Source organism: Lepidochelys olivacea (assembly GCF_965140295.1).
Source record: "Lepidochelys olivacea isolate rLepOli2 genome assembly, chromosome: 26".
NCBI lineage: Eukaryota > Metazoa > Chordata > Testudines > Cheloniidae > Lepidochelys > Lepidochelys olivacea.
The window spans coordinates 11,165,387-11,185,872 of NC_140436.1; the positions used below are offsets into that span (position 1 = coordinate 11,165,387).

A 20,486-nucleotide genomic window follows, 5' to 3' on the forward strand; every position below is an offset into this window, starting at 1 on the left:
TTCTGAGAATGATACTCACAAGAAGTTAGCTAACGAATAGTTAAAAGTATGACTAGAAAGAGGGTTAGTCAAACTGTCTCAAGTGACCACTGGGCCACTTCACATTTATGTTCTCCTTCTATGAAAAGGCTGAAGGGTGGGGGGGAAGATGAGGGCTGGAAGAGACCTCAGGAGGTCATCTAGTCCAACCCCCTGCCTTCTGCAACAGGTGCAAAACTGCAAACCAGGAGCCACTGCGGTCAACGGGAGCAGCCCTGCGGCACGAGCCCCCTACTGCAGCCGCGCTCGCGCTCCTCCCCGCAAGGGGAGCACAGCGCGCATGCGCTAATTCCCTCCCCTTCCGGGGGCGTGTCGCAGGTGCATGCGACTTTCCCTGGCGCACGCTCCAATTCCCTCCTCTTCCCCCCTCCCGTAGTTTCGTAGGTGCATGCGCCGTAGGGTGACCTTCCTAGCGCATGCGCCGCCTGTCCCGTTCCGCGCATGCGCCGCGGCCTCGGCCTGTGTGGCGGCGACAATGGACGCGGCTGGGCGTCGCTAAGTCCCCGCCCCCCCCCAACCGCCCGTTTTGCTGGGCGCTCCGCGCCGGGCGGCCCCATGAGGAGGCGGCGGCCCAGCCGCCATGGGCTCGCTGAGCAGCCGGGTGCTGAGGCGGCGGGTGGCGCCCCCGCGCGGGGAGGGGGCGGACGGGGACCGGGGCAGCCGCGGCGGGAAGCGGAAGCGGGGCGGGCCCGAGGGCCCCGGCGAGAGCGACAGCGACGGGGACGGCGAGCGCGAGGAGCAGCTGCTCAACACCCCCCGCAGGTAGCGGAGTGGGGGGGCTTGGCTGGGGGGGTCCTGGCTAGCGGGGGGGGGGCTTGGCTGAGGGGGGCTTGGCTGGGGGGGGCTTGGGGGGGTCCTGGCTAGCGGGGGGGGCTTGGCTGAGGGGAGCTTGGGGGGGTCCTGGCTAGCGGGGGGGGGGCTTGGCTGAGGGGGGCTTGGGGGGGTCCTGGCTAGCGGGGGGGGGGCTTGGCTGAGGGGGGCTTGGGGGGGTCCTGGCTAGCGGGGGGTGGGGCTTGGCTGAGGGGGGCTTGGGGGGGTCCTGGCTAGCGGGGGGTGGGGCTTGGCTGAGGGGGGCTTGGGGGGGTCCTGGCTAGCGGGGGGTGGGGCTTGGCTGAGGGGGGCTTGGGGGGGTCCTGGCTAGCGGGGGGTGGGGCTTGGCTGAGGGGGGCTTGGGGGGGTCCTGGCTAGCGGGGGGTGGGGCTTGGCTGAGGGGGGCTTGGGGGGGTCCTGGCTAGCGGGGGGTGGGGCTTGGCTGAGGGGGGCTTGGGGGGGTCCTGGCTAGCGGGGGGTGGGGCTTGGCTGAGGGGGGCTTGGGGGGGTCCTGGCTAGCGGGGGGTGGGGCTTGGCTGAGGGGGGCTTGGGGGGGTCCTGGCTAGCGGGGGGTGGGGCTTGGCTGAGGGGGGCTTGGGGGGGTCCTGGCTAGCGGGGGGTGGGGCTTGGCTGAGGGGGGCTTGGGGGGGTCCTGGCTAGCGGGGGGTGGGGCTTGGCTGAGGGGGGCTTGGGGGGGGTCCTGGCTAGCGGGGGGTGGGGCTTGGCTGAGGGGGGCTTGGGGGGGTCCTGGCTAGCGGGGGGTGGGGCTTGGCTGAGGGGGGCTTGGGGGGGTCCTGGCTAGCGGGGGGTGGGGCTTGGCTGAGGGGGGCTTGGGGGAGTCCTGCCTAGCGGGGGGGGGCTTGGCTGAGGGGGGCTTGGGGGAGTCCTGCCTAGCGGGGGGGGGGCTTGGCTGAGGGGGGCTTGGGGGAGTCCTGGCTAGCGGGGGGGGGGGCTTGGCTGAGGGGGGGTCCTGGCTCATGGGGGGTTTCGGCTGCAGGGGTCCTGGCAGGCATGGGTGGAGGGATGTCAGGGAGGCATAGTTATGGGCCCTTAAGGGTAAGGGTGGAGGGAGGGATTTGGAGGATGATTGAGGAGGGCAGAAGGGAAGGGTTGGTGGCGATGAAATGTGTGGAGTTGGGGGAAGTCTGATGGGAATCCAGCTGGATGCGGTGGCCAAGAAGGATTGGGGATGTAGGGAGGGCTGAGTTCCCTCTGCTCTTTGGAGGCTTGTCACATAGAAAGCGTGGGGGGGGGGGGGGGGGAGAGAGAGAAAACTAATCCTAGAGAAAGGGATTCCAGACCCATGAAAATTGGCAGGGTATGTTTGTGTGCAGGGGCAGGTGTGGGCTTTGGGGCTTCTGTTAGCTCTCCTATTCACTCTGGGAATGTCCTGATAACTACTTAGCTGTAGTAAACAAAAAGAAAGTAAACTTATGTCAAATGACCTCTGTCAGCAGCACATGGGGGGAAATGGTCTATAACTGTCTAATGACTAAGGGAAGAGAAGAAAATCTTGCTAGCCAACTTCTGATATGGTGCTGTAAACAATCAAGTGCTTGACAAATATTTTCATTTTCTTTGTGGCAGAATTCCACAGTTTGTGTATGTCTTTGAGTTGTTGTTTTTTTTTATCCAGGAAAAAACTAAAAAGTACATCCAAGTATATTTATCAGACTCTGTTTTTGAATGGTGAAAATAGTGATATTAAGATCTGTGCTCTGGGAGAGGAGTGGAACTTGCACAAGATATATTTGTGTCAGGTAGGTGGTTTTTCTTTTTTGCAGTAGAAACTCATTTTGGAAAAATAAACACTATTCTGTAAATTTCAAGTATAGATCTGTTTTTTCTTCATCTCTTTCCTTCCCTCACCCCCCCTCCCCCAGTTTCTAATTTTATTTTGTTTTTGTTTCTGTGCAAAAATGTAAAGCACCTTATGTTGTGCTTCAGATGCTCTTGACAACAGCTCAGTTACCAATCTCTGATCCAGCCCTCTCATCCTCGTGTAGACTTTCTAAAGATTTGTAGACTTGTATGGGAGGTGTCCAGATAACGAATGAAATATTGTAATATACCTGCTAATTCTTTCAGCTAGAAAGAACAGTTAATGGCCAGTCCTCTGCAGTGATAGTAAATTACTTGCATGCATAAAACTTAGAGCATTATGAGTGAAGGCAAAAGGTGAACATTTTTTTCCATCCCTCAACTTGGATGAACTTGCAGAGAGTCAGTAGTACGTTGTTTACAGCACTGTGTGAAAAATTCATATAGGAAAGCCTTTGCTACAAAGGAACAGGACTTGTGAAGAATGGTGGACTTCAAAAATTTATGTCTCTTTCCTTTCTGTACTAGTCTAAAGACATCTGGTTTCAAAAAGATGAATGTGAAAACTGTTAACTTCATTCACTATCTACTTACGCAAAGGATGCTGATGCTCTAGGTTTCTGATTCTAAAGTAGAGGTTATGCTTATCACCAGTGGTCCTTCTGCTTTGAGATTATGTTGGTTTTTAAGCTTTCCTTCTCAAGATCTCAAGCAAGCAAGGAAACTGCTCTAAACAAGCCAAAAAAATGTTGTTTATGAGTAAGGCTACGTTTTAGTCGTGGGTGTTTTTAATAAAGGTCGCGGGCAGTAAACAAAAATTCACAGCTCTTGACCTGTCCATGACTTTTACTAAATACTCTGGACTAAAACTTGGGGGGGCTGCCTGGGGATACCATGGATGCTAGGGGCGGGCAGCCCAGGGGCGACACATGGCCTGAGACCCCCGTTGGTGCTGGGGCACGGGTTGTGGCAGGCTCCCTACCTGGCTCCGCACCTCCTCCTCCAGCAGCAGCAGAGTTTGGATGTGGGAGGGGTTGGGGCACAGGACAGGGTGAAGTGGGCTCTGAGTGGTGCTTACCTGGGGAGCTCCCCGCAAGTGGCTACATCCCACTCGCTCAGCTCCTAGGCAGAGGCATAGCCAGGCAGCTATGTGCACTGCCTCTGCCCAGACGGCTGGCTTTGCAGCTCCCATTGGCCGGGAACTGCTGCTGGCCCAGGGGCTGCCCAAGTGCTTGGGTAGTCCCAGAGCCAGCCACACTGGCCGCTGCAGAAGTCACGGAAATTCACAGAATCTGTGACTTCCATAACCTCTGTGACAGACGTGCAGCCTTATGTATGAGTAGTGGTTAGGCTGTGAAAGAGGTTCTTTCATGCTAATAGCACACTTTTTGCTTTTAAACAACAACTTTTTTTTACACAACTGCATAACACCAGCCCCAGGTATTTATAAAACAAGCATATTTAAAAGTAATAAATTAGGAAGTTCTGTGAATAAGAACTCTGTCTTCTGTGAGTCGCTTAATTGTAAATATAAGGTGTATGTCCAAAAGAGCTCACTAGTGAACTTGGATGCCAGTTTACTTAGAATGGAATTGTCTTTCAGTCCATGTGCATCAGCAACTAACCTGGTTCTCAGACAAATACTTAGGTGGCGAGTCTGGGTAGGATTTCTTTGGCTGACAGTAGCAGATGTCTTTTGTGCTCAAGCCCCATCTCCAACTTAATTTGAAGCTCAGACTTCAGTGAGCTGAAAGCAACTTCAGCCTCTGTACTGAGGTAACATTCAGCCTTGTGTTGCATTCAAACCCCCAGCTGCATCAGATGAAATCGGGCCAAACTTCAGCCCACTATTGCTTCATTCTGGAACCACCAATTACCAAATAACTCTCCCAGAGACTACTGTTGGGTTGACACTGTTATACCTGATGCTTTCCTCTGGTGCTTTTACAAAAGACAACACTGCAGGCTGTTGTTGACTGATAGATTTGTATAACAGGGTAACATCCAGATCTTTGCCAAACAGATCTTGATCACATGGAGTCCTGGATAGGGTTTGATGTAATCAGATGACTGCTTTTCGTGTGATGCACTGTTGGTGTGAGCTGTGACTATGTTCTGTTCCGGTTTCTTAGATTTAAAATGAAGGCTGTTGAGCATTTAAAACAAGAAAAAACACACACCCAGATCTACAGCAGCTCTGATTAAAAGCTACTGCCATTTCCATTATTTTGTTTTCAGATTAATTTTGAGTTTCATATTCAGAAACTATGCATGACCCATAGTGTAAACCAGTGGCTCTCAAACTTGACAGACTACTGTACCGTTTTCAGGAGTCTGATTTGTCCTGCGTTTCCCCAAGTTTCACCTCCTCTAAAAACTACTTGCTTACAAAATCAGACACAAAAATACAGAAGTGTCACAGGACACTGTTACTGAAAAAATGCTTACTATCTCATTTTTCCATATAATTAAAAAATAAATCAATTGGAATATACATATTGTATTTCTATTTCAGTGTATAGTATAGCGAGCAGTATAAACCAGTCCATCGTCCGTATGAAATTTTAGTTTGTCCTGATTTAATTTGTGCATTTTATGTAACTTCTTGTAAAACCAGGCAATTATCTAGATGAGTTGATGTACCCCCCGGAAGACATCTGTGTACCCCCCAGGGTACATGTACCTCTGGTTGAGAAACACTGGTGTAAATAATGAGGACATGAGAGGTTAAGGAGAATAAGGTACTGTACACTTCAATGGGAATTCTACTATCAAGGGATAGTATTCATACAAGTAGTGATTTGCATTGATAAGAACAACTTTTTGCCCTGAGGAAAAAATAGGAGAAACTATGGCTGCTTCATGGCAAAAACTGTGAAAGACAAAATTCTAGTTTGAAGTCATAATATGGAATATTTTAATTAGTATTAAAATGACAGTCCCTTGAAATCTAGTTAGCCTGTAAAGAATTGAAAGTAATTCCATATGCTACATCTGAAAATCCCCCTACCAATTTTCTGTGGTACTATTGTACAAAATCAGCAGACAAACTTTAATCAGAGGCACTGTAGTGCCTCAGTGGTTGAAATAAATTAGGACAAACATTAATTTAAGGTTCTTTTTCTTTATATCTGTGTGCTGTGATGTAAACAGGTCTATAGAAGTCAAATTTTGGATAAAATATATGGATAATAGGAAGCAGAAAGAATAAACTCACTGCAGTTCCCAGTAAGAGGTGAAAAATTTACCTAATCTTTTTCATGTACTTCCTAAAATAATCCCAAACAGAACAGTTTATTTTTCCCTGTAGTTCTGTTGTTTACTTTCTAGAAAGGAAGAATGGTTTTGTGGTTAAAGTATTGGCCAGAGTTAGACTTGTGTTCTCGTCTTGGCTCTGCCACAGACTTCCTGTGCTACGCTGGGCAAATCACTTAGTCTGTCTGTCCTTTTTCCAGTACAGCTTTGTCATTGTCTTGTAAAAGGTTCTAAAATTTCTCTTAAAATCTTGATGTGGCTTAATGTGAAAGCATTTAATGTTTAATTTAAAATATTCAATGCATGTTAAATTCCAAAGTTTTTTGAGAAGGTGGTGGATTTTGTACCATATTGACCTTGTCTCTTAAGTTAAGAGACATCATGTAAGGGGAAATTTTGTTGAATTGAATCTTAAAATTGGTTCTTGGAAGTGACTACCACCTTTAATTGGAACTAAATCAGTAGGGTTAAACTGTTCTCTCAATGTTATACCATATATCTGTAATCTTACTGTTGGTGAAGCTATCACTCCACCCTTACATATTGGACAGATTACTTCTGTGTCTTGATGACCATCTGTCAGCTTTAGCTCTCCTAGCTTGTGCATTAGTTCGTGACTTTTTCCCAGTAGATGGCACTGAGGTACTGAATGAGAGATGTACATTAAGCTTTTGGTGCTGCTTATTAAAACACACTATTCTCCATGAAATCTAGGCGTTAGCCCAGTATATTTGGATATAGCCCATGAGTGTACTAAGCTCTCCACCAGTAGGGAGCAAACGATCCGGGTTCTTGATTACAAAGCAATAAGCAACAGTGGTGTATTTCTTTGCTCATAAATAGAGTGTGTGGTGGGGGAATACGGTTTGATACTTTTGATTTTACACGTGCTGTAATTTGCTGCCACCAGTGGAAATATTGGGTAACAGTGCAGAAGGTATGCTATTGTACAAATAGACTTTATTTTTTTAATCTCTCAGGTAAACATCACTGAGTGATAGCATCTCATAATGGGCTCTCCTTCTGCTGAGATGGAAAATCATGAATCCTAGTAAAGCAGTATTTTTCACTTCATTTGGATGGAAATCTAGCAAATTCTAGTTTTATATGCCTTACACTTTGTTAAAAAAGGTATACTAATGTAAATGGTGTATGTGTATGTGTTTGTATGAATTTACCTACACATAATATTTAAAATGTATGTGTGTCCTTAGTCTGAGACCACAATCTTGTCAATTAATCTGCATGTCTTGCATACTTTTTTAATTGGCTTAAAAAAAAATCAATGTCTGCAGGATTTTTTGTCTACAAATAGCTATAAGGACTTAAATTTTGGACATGAGTACATGCTGTGGATACCATGATTTATCATGGATTTTTTTTTTTTTTACAGTTTTTCTGCCTATTTAAAATTGAATTGATTGGGGAAAAATAACTTGAAAAACAAATGTCTCTACTTCTGTAAACAGAATTGAAATGTGGATCGATGTTTGTAAATATTTCCACATAATTGGAAGAAATATTGTTAGTTCTTCTTGATATGGAAATACGTCACAATTATTTCAGCTTACTTACCCTATAATTTACTTGATTTTATAGCTAAAGATGATTAACAATTTTGGCTTCAGGTTTTCATTATTTGAATGAAATGATTCCTTGTGTTTTTTTTAATAGTCTGGCTACTTTTCCAGTATGTTCAGTGGTTCTTGGAGGGAGTCTAGCATGGACATCATAGAACTGGAGATTCCGGACCAGAATATTGATATAGAAGGTAAGCAAGCACCTTTTTCCTGAATATTGTTAGTTCACTTAATTTCAACCTTTGAATTTTTTACTGTTACGCTAAATCGCTGACATCTCTGTTTGAAAAGAGGGTTTATTTTCAAATAAGTGAAAATGAGAACTGACAGATCAGTAAATAACCACAACTACCCCAAGAGAAAACATGAGTTGTTTATGGCTTAGTTTAGTCTTGGATCATGAGAGGAACTGTGGTGAAGGTCCAGGAACTGACTGAAGAACCACAGTCTAAAGCAGTGATTTGAACAACGTATAGCTCTTGTGGAGATCCAAGTGTTCGAATGAAGCACCTCTTTCTCTGTGTTGTTTTGGAAAGACAGCCAGTCAGAGGAGTGCTCTTCATGGTTCTCCACTTGGGACAGATTTGAGGATATGCATTGGAGCTATTGGCATCCTTTCCTGGCCTCCAAGCAGCCAGGAGTAAAGAAGAGCGAGAAGAGAGATTCTGTTAGAGGACTTGCAGAGAGAAAGACACAGTAATTCCAGTTTGATGTCCTGACGTGTTACAGTGATGGCATGGTGGGATTATAATTCATAGGCATCACCCTCTGCGGTGTTATGGTTCCCTGGAACTATTTGATGGTGTATGTGTTTTTTCAGCTGTTAGGATGAATACCAGTTGTTTAAACAGCAAAGTAAGTAATTGTACTGTTCAGGTATTACTTCTGCTTTTAAAAAATACGAACAGAAGGGAACTGTTTAGAAAGCTCTTAAATTCTTGTGAATCAAAATATGGAACTCTCTCTGTCTCTCCTGGGTGCAGATTCTGTGTGTAGTTAGAACTACAGTGCTTATAGAAGTGATACATTTGACACAAATATTTCCTAATGACCCAGTTGAAAATAATCACCACATTTGTGGGTATGGGTTATGTTTCAGTAGTTACAATGTTCTGTGATCAGTCCATTGGCTTTCTTTTGATTTAACTTTTTTCAATTTAGCTTTTTTCAAGATTAAAGAATTTAAAATTTTAGCAACAGCGTAAGTTGAAAGGAATCCCTAGTGTTTAAACATTGTGTACTTTAAATTACTAACTGTGAGATTATAGCTATTTTTCTTTAGATTTGACAATTTGTGTTTTTTTAGCTCTGCAGGTAGCATTTGGCTCACTATATAGAGATGATGTTTTAATAAAGCCCAGTCGTGTTGTTGCCCTTCTAGCAGCAGCCTGTATGCTGCAGCTGGTAAGTTCTATATAAAGTAATGGATGTATTTAGATAGTATAGTGGTCTTATCAGTTATTTAGATTAAAATAAAAACTCAGAGTGTAGTTAAAAGGCACACATTAGAACAAACATTAAATATGTTCACTCTTTCTCCTAATAGATTATAAAAATCATTTTCAGAACAATCATTGGAAAAAGAGTGGGCTGCTTAGTACTTATTTAGCACATATATCAGTGAAGCAGTTTTATATAAACATGCTAAGACTCACTTTTAGTTGAAATATAAAATTGTTTATTGAGGCTTACTCGAGGATGTAAGTAGGATTAAATTACCTGTTATAACAGCACTGTGCATGTTGCTGTTAAATATTTTTAGCTATATTAGCTTCCTTACTCTGGAAGAGTTTGGTCGTATTGTTCTGGCACATAACTTTGAAAACTTAATGTATTGATAAATGGTCTTCACTAAATTGTCAGTAATGTCCATAAAAATATAAGGTTATGCTTTTTAAAAAAACCCAAACTTTGAATGTTTGTGGATTTATTCACAGGATGGTTTAATACAGCAATGTGGTGAGACTATGAAGGAAACAATTAATGTGAAAACTGTGTGTGGCTATTATAATTCAGCAGGGACCTATGGATTAGACTCTGTGAAGAAAAAGTAAGAATGAACTTTTTTCTCCAGACTATTTTTCATGTTTAAAAGAAAATTTACATTTTAATTAAGATGGAACATTTTTCAAAATATAAATTTGACCAGTGACTGAGTTAGTCCACTGTAATTTTTTAAGTGTATAACATGGATCATATGTGTTTTAGTTCTCCTGTTTCTACTATTTCGAAAACAGTGGGCCGCCTTAAAAAACTGTAGCTTAGAGGATATAAGGAATTAATTGTAAATTTGAAAAGAAGACAGATTAACTTTGTAGAAGGAGAGTAAAATATTAATGTAACTGGCTGTTCTAATTTCGTTGGATATCGGTGCTCCTGGAATGTTCAACATGAAATAAATGTAAATTCTGAACAGTATAGGTCTTGGAAGAATTGGTGAGCAGGCTGCTCCAGCCAGATCCTTCTTCCCCAACAACAAATGGTCCCGCAACCCCTTCTGTGACACGTAGCTACTTTACTTCACCTTCTCAATTCAGACTTCCCACCTTCCCTTTGCTATTACAGAAGATAATGTTTGAAACGTTTTCTGTTAGTGTCATGCTTATCTAAGTAAACCTCATACTTTGAAAATGTTTTAAGTTTCTTTAATCCTTCCTAAAGTTTACGATCATTCAAATTAAAGTAGTATTAAATAATAAGATGTATCAGAGTTTTTAGATCCAGAGAGTTTTGTAATCAGATCAGACATTCTTCAATCCACTAGAATTGCGAAATCTATTTTAGTTTGATCAGTTGTTTAATAGTCCAACTTGGATATCTGAAAATCGTGAATAACCACCTGATTTTTTTAAATCTAGGTGCCTTGAATGGCTTTTGAATAACCTGATGACTCACCAGAGTGTTGAACTCTTCAAAGAACTCAGGTATTCAGATTTCAATTAACTTAGGTAATTGAGCGGTTAAAATAGTCTACGTATTTTGAGGTAACTAAAACATGTTGCAAGTGGCATATTAGAATATTGATGACCATTACAAGAAACTAGACCATAAACTTTTTTTTTAATGTTATGGGACACTTACAGGGTTGGCTGTGTGTATGTGTGTTACATAACTTAGCTTTAAAATTTTCTCAGTTGATGTTTGAAAAGTTTTTCTTCAGATATTCCTGGTTTTTACTTAACACTGTTGGTATTGCATCTATTTTCATAATTTAAAAAAAATAAGCTTTTTTCATATTTGACAGTGTATTGTTAGTGAGGATCCTTAGTCCCTCCATTGTTAAGGTTGAAATTAACTTCAAAATATAATTTATAGTTTTTGGCTGAGAAAGTGTTTTTTTCTGAATGCTTGCCTAGTGACTAGTCAATTCCTTTCTTCTTCAACTCCCACTTAAATATTTTCTTTTCTTTTCATATTACCAAGATCTTGTGCTCTGAATCAGAATATTGTGTGTACCCCGGTGAACTTAGACTGAATCCTTTAATCTTTCGCTTATCTATGGTCATAAGGAAGGAACCTTCTTCCCTCTTAAATTGTCTTCCTTTTCCACACTGGGTCAAAACTGAAACCTTTCAAAAAAATTTTGAAAAAAAAACAGAGAAATCCTCCCCAGAATAGCTGGTTAGGGCACTCACCTGGAATACGGGTGTGGGGAGGTAAAGATTCAAGTCCACACTAAGCTTGATTTGGAGCAGGGATTTGAACATGGGTCTCCCATATGCCACGTGAGTGCCCTTCTAGTCCACTCTCTCCCTGGCCCAATGAATATTTAGTTTATTTATGCAAAGGGGAGCAGTTTTAATAGGAGAGATTGTAGAGACCCATTCCAGATTTGCCAGTAGCCTGGTAATTAGTGAAACTCACCTCATCCAAATCAGGCAAAGCAGGGACTTCCGTATCCCAGGTGAGTGTCCTAACCACTGAGCTAATGGTAATTCTGTGCGCTCTCTGTAACCAGAAATTCCATCCGAGGCTGGAAAAGCCTTCCAGCTAGAGTTTCATCAAAAGCAGCCCTTTTAACAAGTTTCAGTTTTGACAGAGCTGCATTTTCCAGTGGAAAAATTGCTTTGTTTGAAAATAGCCAACTAGCTCTACCTTTCACTTAGCTGTGGCAAGAGTGAATTAACTTTCTTCACTCTTTCCTCTTTGATATTACTAATTACTTGATCGACTTACAGGTTTATACGTACCATCTCATAGTATTTTCTTTCCCAGCATAAACCTCATGAAACAGCTGATCAGCTCTTCTAACCTATTTGTAATGCAAGTGGAGATGGATGTGTATACTGCTCTCAAGAAGGTACTTGCAAAGGGCCCAGGTTGTCCATGGGATAAGACTATTGAAGCCATGAAGTTAGCCCAATTTGTTTAAAATTTTTGATACTTCAGTGTTGTAGTGTAAAGTAGTATTCAGATTCTGAAATGATTATATTATTTTGACTTTTTGGTTTTAACATTAAAATGTGTGTAGAGACAGAATTTTAAACTGTTTATGGATAATTGTACTGTGAAAATAATAGGGCAGTCGATCGCACTTAACTCATGCGATTAATTTTTTTTAGTTAATCACGATTAATCGCAGTTTTAATTGCACTGTTAATAGAATACCAAGTGAAATTTATTAAATATTTTTTGATGTTTTTTCTGTATTTTCAAATATATTGATTTCAATTACAACACAGAATACAAAGTGGACAGTGCTCACTTGATATTATTTTTAGTACAAATATTTGCACTGTAAAAATGATGAAATAAATAGTATTTTTCAATTCACCTCATACAAGTACCATAGTGCAATCTCTTTATCGTGAAAGTGCAACTTACAAATGTAGATTTTTGTTTGTTACATAACTGCACTCAAAAACAAAACAATGTAAAACTTTAGAGCCTACAAGTCCACTCTGTCCTACTTCTTGTTCAGCCAGTCGCTAAGACAAACACGTATTTTTGCATTTATGGGAGATAATGCTGCTCACGTCTTATTTACAATGTCACCTGAAAGAGAGAACAGGCATTCGCATGGCACTTTTGTAGCCGACATTGCAAGGTATTTACGTGCCAGATATGCTAAACATTCGTATGCCCTTCATGCTTCGACCACCACTCCAAAGGACATGCTTCCATGGTGATGGCGCTTATTTTAAAAAAAATGCATTAATTAAGTTTGTGTCTGAATTTCTTGGGGGAGAATTATATGTCTCCTGCTCTGTTTTACCCACTTTCTGCCATATATTTCATGTTATAGCAGTCTCGGATGATGACCCAGCACGTTTTTTCTTTTTAAGAACACTTTCACTGCAGATTTGACAAAATGCAAAGAAGATACCAATGTGAGATTTCTAAAAATAGCTGCAACACTTGACACAAGGTTTAAAAATCTGAAATGCCTTCCAAAATGTGAGAGGGACGAGGTGTGGAGCATGCTTCCAGAAGTCTTAAAAGAGCAACACTCCAATGTGGTAAATGCAGAACGTGAACCATCAAAAAAGAAAATCAACCTTCTGCTGGTGGCATCTGACTCAAATGATGAAAACGAACATGCATTGGTCCTCGCTGCTTTGGATCATTATCGAGCAGAATGTGTCATCGGCATGGACGCCCTCTGGAATGGTGGTTGAAGCATGAAGGGACATATCTATCTTTAGCTCATCTGGCACATAAATATCTTGTGACGCTGGCTACAACAGTGCCATAAGAAAGCCTGTTTTCACTTTCAGGTAATATTGTAAGCAAGAAGTGGGCAGCATTATCTCCTGCAAATGTAAACAGACTTGTTTGTCTGAGTGATTGGCCGAACAAGAAGTAAGATTGAGTGGACTTTGTTTTCTTTTTGAATGCAGTCATTTTTTGTACATAATTCTACATTTGTAAGTTCAACTTTCATTATAAAGAGATTGCACGACAGCACTTGTATTAGGTGAACTGAAAAATACTATTTCTTTTGTTTTTATGATGTAAATATTTGTAATAAAAAAAATAAAGTGAGCACTGTACACTTTTTGTATTCTGTGTTGTAATTGAAATCAATATATATGAAAATGGTATTCTGTTGTTTAACAATGCAATTAATTGCGCGATTAATTTTTTTAATCGCTTGACAGCCCTAGAAAATACCCTTTTAACCATAAATCTATTTAATTATACCAGTGTTACGATTAAAAATTAATAATTAGAAGAAGAATTAATTACTTGTTTTTATCAGGAGCTTCATAGTGGCTGTAACATTAAATATATTAGTCTTGGATGTTTACATAATATTTTATGAATCTTAAATAAGCTTACAAAAATTTGTTTTTCTTTAGTGGATGTTCCTTCAACTAGTGCCTTCTTGGAATGGACCACTAAAACAACTTTTAGCTGAAGCTGATGCCTGGTTTTCCAAGCGTAGAAAAGGTGAGCCTCTTTGTAGGGATGTAGTGTTTGTGAAAAAGGTGCTGGATTTAGAACTTCAGTGCTCAGTACATACAGCAGCAAGTACAGTGCAGTTGTCTTTCAGCTCCCTCCAAAAACACTGCCCCATGTATACCAAAGAGATGTATTCATTACCTCACCTCACCTCTTATTCTCATTATACTGTTAAGGTCTTACCTTGAACTGTTTTGGCCATGCATGTTGAATCTAAATAATTTCAGGGTACACTGCTTTATTTTTGTGATTGACTTGTCTAGTGAAATCTTTGTTTGATCGTCTGAAAATTCTGGCCAAACTCTCTCTTATTTCAGTGGATAAAATAATTTGGTCTAATAGTTTTACCTTTACAATTATTTGAATGTTGTTAACTTCCTTGGATTTGAGAAATCTATTCTGTTCCACACTGGTAATTTTGCTTGCAAAATGTAATTTGCCTTTCTCTATTTGGAGAGCTTAGGACCTTCTGTTCAATTTGTATATATTTTAGAAGACGATCAAAATGAGCAAGTTCTAGGAAACCCATAATGGTGTGTGTCTTTTGTAATATGCAGATTTTGAGGATGACATTGCATTCTTAGAATCTGAACAAGGAAGAGCATTCTTGACAGTATTCAAACACTTGAGATTGCAATACATCATCAGCGATTTGGCATCAGCAAGCATTATTGAGCGAGATTCTCTAGTACCTTCAGGTAAGAAAATACTTTGATTGGACATTTTGTGTATTTTCTGATTAGTAGCTGAAACAAATTGTGAATGAAACTTTTGGGATTATGCCCTTGTTCCCATCCATCTGTTTTTTTATTCACTTACATACTTTTCTAAAATATTCATTGGGCTGTCAGTTATGTCAGCAAGGTCAGCAGAGCTGTAAAACTGCCTTGTATATCTGAATTATTAGAGTAATGTAAATATTGATAATGAAACATGTAATAGAATGTAAATATTGATTGATATACTTCATGAAAGTCATCTATTTCCTAGAAAGAGAATTGGCTAAAGCATTAAACTAAAAGTTAGTGATATAATAGGTAGGTTTTGTATGTAGATCAGTGTTTGAAACTGAAGGAGTTGCAACAGCTTGTCCCTTTGTTCTCTAGCATCTCAGAAGACATCTGTTACTTTACTAATAGATAAAGTTTGGAAAGGAGAAAGCTCTTGTGTTGTCCTCAGCAAGGCCATTGGGTGGCTGGCTGTTCAGTTATTCTGTTTGCATTTTCCAGGGTGTAAAATGTGCCCAACTTCTTTTGATTTGGGGTGCACATGTGAATATTAAGAGAAAATAATCAATGTTGATGAAAGAAAATCAAGTTGAACCAAGAACTAAAATGTTAACATAAATTGCATTATAAATAGGCCCCATCCTCACTCTGTTGGCACAATCCTGAGTAAGCAAATGGTCTTTGCTCCTTGTTCTGAAGCTTAACAAACTTGGGCACTGCTAGATGAACAGAAATATATTAATTCTCAAAGTCGGGGGCCTAAACTGAAAATGCGCTGCCACCAGACATTCAGATCTTCCAGTAGGTGGAGCACTTGCCTTTCTAACTTCAGCTCCACTTCCCTCTTCCTTTCACTGCTCAATTAATTGGTCATGCCTGTTACAAAAGTTGCCTTGATTGCCTCTTCTCCAGCTCTGTATTGGATCCTCTTGGATCTGTTTTCCACCATCTTTACTCCACATAAACTGTTTTCACAAAGCTTTCTGATGATCTCAGGGTCTCTATTTTATCTTCATTGACCTCTGAGAATATGACAGGTTTCCGAGTAGCAGCCGTGTTAGTCTGTATCCACAAAAAGAAAAGGAGTACTTGTGGCACCTTATTTTCTTTGAGAATATGACAGTGTCTAAATCTTCTGAAATCTTATCCACCCTCGGTTTTTATGATACTGTCCTTTCTGGTTCTCATGCTACATCGTTGTCTGTCCTTTCCATGTCTCCTTTGGCATGGCCTCCTTTGTCTATGGGCTTGCATGTTGCTCTGTCCTTGAATCCCTCTTCTTTTTGTGTTACTCTCTTTGGGTGTCATCCTGTACTTTCACAGCTTCATTTACGGTGCCTGTGGTGATGCACAAATCCATCTGTCCAATCCTTATTCATCTCTGTCCACCCAATTCTGGATCTCAGCCTCTCTGACATCTTCTCCTGGATGTTACTGAAAAGTTAGACTTACGCAGTTCAGTTTCAGCTTTTTTTCATCTTTCCTCTTAAACCCTCTTCACTCTCTCCATCCTCTCCCTTTTGACATGACCTTCATCCCTCTTGTCACTCAGCCCTGTATACTAAGTGTCACCTTTGATTCATGCCTCCTCGTCGCCCATGCGTTCAAGCCATGTCCAAATCCTGCTAGGTCTTCCTCCAAAACATCTTGAGGAGCGAATGTTTTTTTCTATCCCTACAACTAACATGCTCTTTCAAGTCCTCACGTCCCATCTTGATTACTGTAATCTCACTAATATCCGTGCTCAGCCGCATCCACTGCATACAATATGAAGTTTCCAGCATCATTTTGACCAAGTAATTTGCTCCTTTTTTAATCCTTTCCTTCATCTCCTGCACTGCACCAGGTTGAAGCAATGAACTTGGCCCTACTTTCATGGCACTAACTGTGCCCCTTGTTTGTTCGTTCTTCTTATTGTGTTGCCCTGACCCTTTTACCTTGTTCGTGGTGTCAGCTTCTTCAGTCATCTCCTCGCCTTTGACTCCACACCCTGAACACAGAAAGGACACTTTGAGCAGGATCGTTCCTGAAAACTTGATTCTGCTGTGACACCTGCAAGAAACTAAAAGGTTAATTGTGGCTAGATTTTGGGTACTTAGGAGTAAAGTACCTCTCCAAAAAAAAATTATTATAAATACGGTCAGTTACCACCGTAACCACTTCACTTAAATCTTGTACTACTTTCCCTTACTGCTTGTTATAAAACCAGTCTCCAGTTTGTTCCATCTTCATCACGCCAGCACAACCCGAGAACTGAATGTTTATCTGAATGGTCAGAAGGTGAAGCATGAAGTAGAACCGGTCTATCTAGGTGTGACCTTAGACCGCACACTGAGTTACCATGCCCACCTGAAGAAGACAGCAGCTAAAGTTAAGACGCATAACAATCTTCTTAGCAAAGTGGAAGGTTCGTCGTGCTCCAACTTCGCGGAGGTCAGCTCTTGCCACCTTGTATTCGGTGGGTGGAGTACTGCACGCCAGTCTGGAGTCGATCGTCACACAGCAAACTGGTGGATGTGCAGTTACATGTCACAATGAGTATCGTCTCCGGCACCCTGCTTCTGACTCCACTCCCCTGGCTTCCAGTTCTGAGCAATATTGTCCTTCCTCATATCAGATGAGAGATTGCGACTGGCAAGTTACTGGAGAAAGTACGTGCCAACCCAAGCCTGCCACTGCACAATGACCTTTTTAAGCCACCAGCTGCACGTTTGCTGTCACGTTGCCCCTTATGGTCTCATCCGCCATGCCAAGATGTTAGGGCGGAAACCCTCTGGCGAGAGGAATAGATATGTTAGAATCCCCAACCAGTCCCTCGTCACCGACCCCACAATTTGCCTGCCTGGTTTTGACCTGCCCTGTCGCCAAAGGTACCTGTTGAACAGGTTCCAGACTGGGCAAGGTCTCTGAGCAGCCAACCAGTATCACTGGGGCCTTCGTGACGGCTCTTTGTGCAGCTGCGGTGCAACACAGACGATGACATACATTGTTGATGAATGTCTGCTGACTTGGTTCAGCGGTGGCCTAGAAGGACTGCATCACGCCACTGAAGATGATATCGCTTGGCTAGACGACTGCACACGCTAAGTAAATAAATACTGCTTGTTTGTTTGTTTGAAATTTATTTGAAAGAACTTTCAGAACCCCTATCGCCTTAATGACCCTCCTCTTCCCTCCATTACTTTGTCAGGATTAGTGCAGAGGAAGTTGGAGAAATCCAGTTATGCTGTGGTCCTGTAAGTCGTCGTCTTTTCACAATACACCAAATTATAAATGTAGACTTCAAGGTATCTTGATTCCTGGATGTATAATATATGGCGAGGATCCTTTCACTTTATTTTATTTGGGAAAATTTAAAATTAACTTCATTTTAAAATCTTTTTATTTTAATGAGATCGATTTCAGATACTGTAACAGAATTCCAGCAACTGGATCTGAGTAAAATAAGTGTTATAAATACATGAACAAGATTTCAACAAAACATAGTGGTGCTCAAGCATGGACCACACCAGTCCACATCAATATTTCTTACCTATCATGGAGTAAGATATGTGTACTAGAAAAACCTTTTCAGCATTTTCTTGTTCATTCTAGAAAAAGGGTGGTCTGAACACAGAACTAGAAGTCACTTCTGTGTATCTATTTGCTACAAGAAGGAAATCGGTTTCCTGAAGTCATTACAAGATATGCTGCTTGAGGGGTGGTTTTTTGACATATTGTGTGTGTTGATCTTCTCACTGAGAGCAAAATAGAAGGAAAACAGTTTGTGTAAGAAGATTATCCTGCTTTCCTTTATCAGTCTGGTAAGAAAGGTGATAGGCAAATGATTAATGCTGAGGTTTGGTTGTGCAGGATGTCAAATGGATGAGAACTTCTAGAATAAGCTGTTTATGATTTGACTAACGTGACTTGACTGAGCAGTTCCTAAACTGTGGCCAGCAATTGCTGAAGTTGATGTACGAATGTGTATATGACTGCAGATGGGAGGGGAATTAGTCTTTGAGAGAACTTCTTAGGATGTGGTCCACAGTGAGAATAAGTGTGAATCGTTTACTCTCTAGTTTCGTTACGTGAAGACAATTGTTTTATGTGAAGTCTGTTTCAAAAAACCAAATGAAAAAAGTTTTTTTTTTCTTAACCATGTTCCAAGTCTATAAATTTTATCTTAAATGCTGAATGAAGATACATTTGTGGACTTGAACATTTCTTACATTTGTAAGCCATTAATACTTTTTACTCAACAACTATCTGACTAGGTTGTTTTTCTTCTCATTTTGAGAAGAGGTTTGATAAATACATGTGATGTGTGTTTGAACAAGTTTGGTGATTGGATGTCATCACTAAATTTTGAAGTTATTGTGTGGTACCTGAGGAGTACTTCTCCGAGTTCAGAAAATATATTTTGTAATGTAAATCTTTTTAGATAGTGCCAGATTAAATTCTGGTTAATGTAAACAATCTTTTGTTGAGTGGTTGAAAGATATGCTACAAATTTTGTTTTGTGTACTGCAGGTGTCCGGGCACAATGAGAGAAAAAGGCAGTGATGCATTTGCCACTGAAGTTCTAGAATAAAATCTTTTCTTTGCTGTAATACAAATGCAAATCTGTTTTAAGCATTTTGCTATTGTAGTTCGTCTGGTAACTTTGCTCAAGAGTTCCAGAACAATATTTTTAACTTACAAAGTTCCCCTTGTTCACGCCTTTCATGTGCTAAGCAAGTCATTAAAATAAAGTGAAATATAAAAATGAATAAAATATTTAAAAGCAAATCCTCTTGTTTCCAAATTACCCTTGACACCAAATTGCCTTTTTTCCCTCCTCCTCTCTTTCTCCAGAACTCTTCCAGAGTTTTTCTTCATTTTGATTGTGGTTTTGCTGAAATCATTTTTATAGCTTTCAGTTTCCATTGATTATTTTTATTCTTTTTGGGTCCAGGCTTGCTTCCTTTTGAAGACTGAGTTTTGTCATTGAAGTTAGTAGAGTCGGTATCGGTCCCTTATCAGTCCTAAATCCTTTGTGTCTAAAATTTTGGGGATCCTGAGTGCTTTTTTCATTCTTCCCTTCCTTTTGCCACCTTTGTTGACTCCCTATTTAAATCATTGAATTGTCCCCCAACTCCCCTTAGACTTTCTTTACCTTACACCTGACTTCACCCACCTGCCTCTTTGCCCCTTCTCTCATCTCTTCACAGTGGAACTGGTTCCGCTCTACATTGAACTGGGTTCCTCTCTTCTAGGCCATTGAGCTTTTAACTGTCTCTTTAATGTTTGCCTTAGAACTGTCCTGTTTTTCTTGTAAAACTGATAGCTGTAAAACCTTCCTCTTGCTCTTACAACAAAATCCCACTTATCAGTTTTCTCTAATTTTCCCCAATAGTTGCATCCTTGGTCCTGTGGTTAGGGCATTGGCTTAGGGTATGGGGAATTCCCTGCTCAGCCATGGACTTGTTGTGTTATCTTGGGCAAGTCACTTAGCCTCTCTGTGCCTCAGATCATCTGTAAAATGGGGATGATCATGCTTTCCTACCACACAGGGGTGTTATATAGATAAATACATTGAACATTGTGAAGGGCTGTGAGATGTACAGATGAAAAACTTTATATAAGAAATAGGCATTATTCTTCCATTTCCTTTTGAGTGTAGCTATATTTGACTCATTTGATGCATTGTGTGAAGAATGCTATATACCAGTAAGGTATAGTTTAACTGCATTTCAACCCCTTTGTAACCGTTCTTTTTCGCATAGGGGGCGAAAAAAATCTGTTCAGTCATATGGTTATTTCAGAGGGAATGGTGCTGATTTGATAACAAAAGATGCATTTAGTGTTACAAGTTACTTCATTTTGA

At 41.1% G+C, this 20,486-nt stretch overlaps 1 protein-coding gene across 2 annotated transcripts in view; it reads left to right on the forward strand.

Moving 5' to 3' along the window:
• Positions 1 to 482: 482 nt before the first annotated feature.
• GMCL1 (germ cell-less 1, spermatogenesis associated) overlaps positions 483 to 20,486 on the forward strand; it is a 33,242-nt gene continuing 13,238 nt past the window's right edge. Inside the window, exons 1-9 of one of the 2 annotated variants that reach the window (XM_084614923.1) lie at positions 483 to 801; positions 2,486 to 2,609; positions 7,600 to 7,696; positions 8,812 to 8,909; positions 9,443 to 9,555; positions 10,364 to 10,429; positions 11,721 to 11,805; positions 13,808 to 13,898; positions 14,468 to 14,608. In XM_084614923.1, coding sequence (XP_084471049.1) covers positions 620 to 801; positions 2,486 to 2,609; positions 7,600 to 7,696; positions 8,812 to 8,909; positions 9,443 to 9,555; positions 10,364 to 10,429; positions 11,721 to 11,805; positions 13,808 to 13,898; positions 14,468 to 14,608 — 997 coding nt within the window. In that variant the 5' untranslated portion in view covers positions 483 to 619. Of the gene's footprint in view, positions 802 to 2,485; positions 2,610 to 5,846; positions 5,906 to 6,905; positions 7,057 to 7,599; positions 7,697 to 8,811; positions 8,910 to 9,442; positions 9,556 to 10,363; positions 10,430 to 11,720; positions 11,806 to 13,807; positions 13,899 to 14,467; positions 14,609 to 20,486 lie in introns of those variants that run through there. The other variant, XM_084614924.1, reaches the window with a different exon arrangement.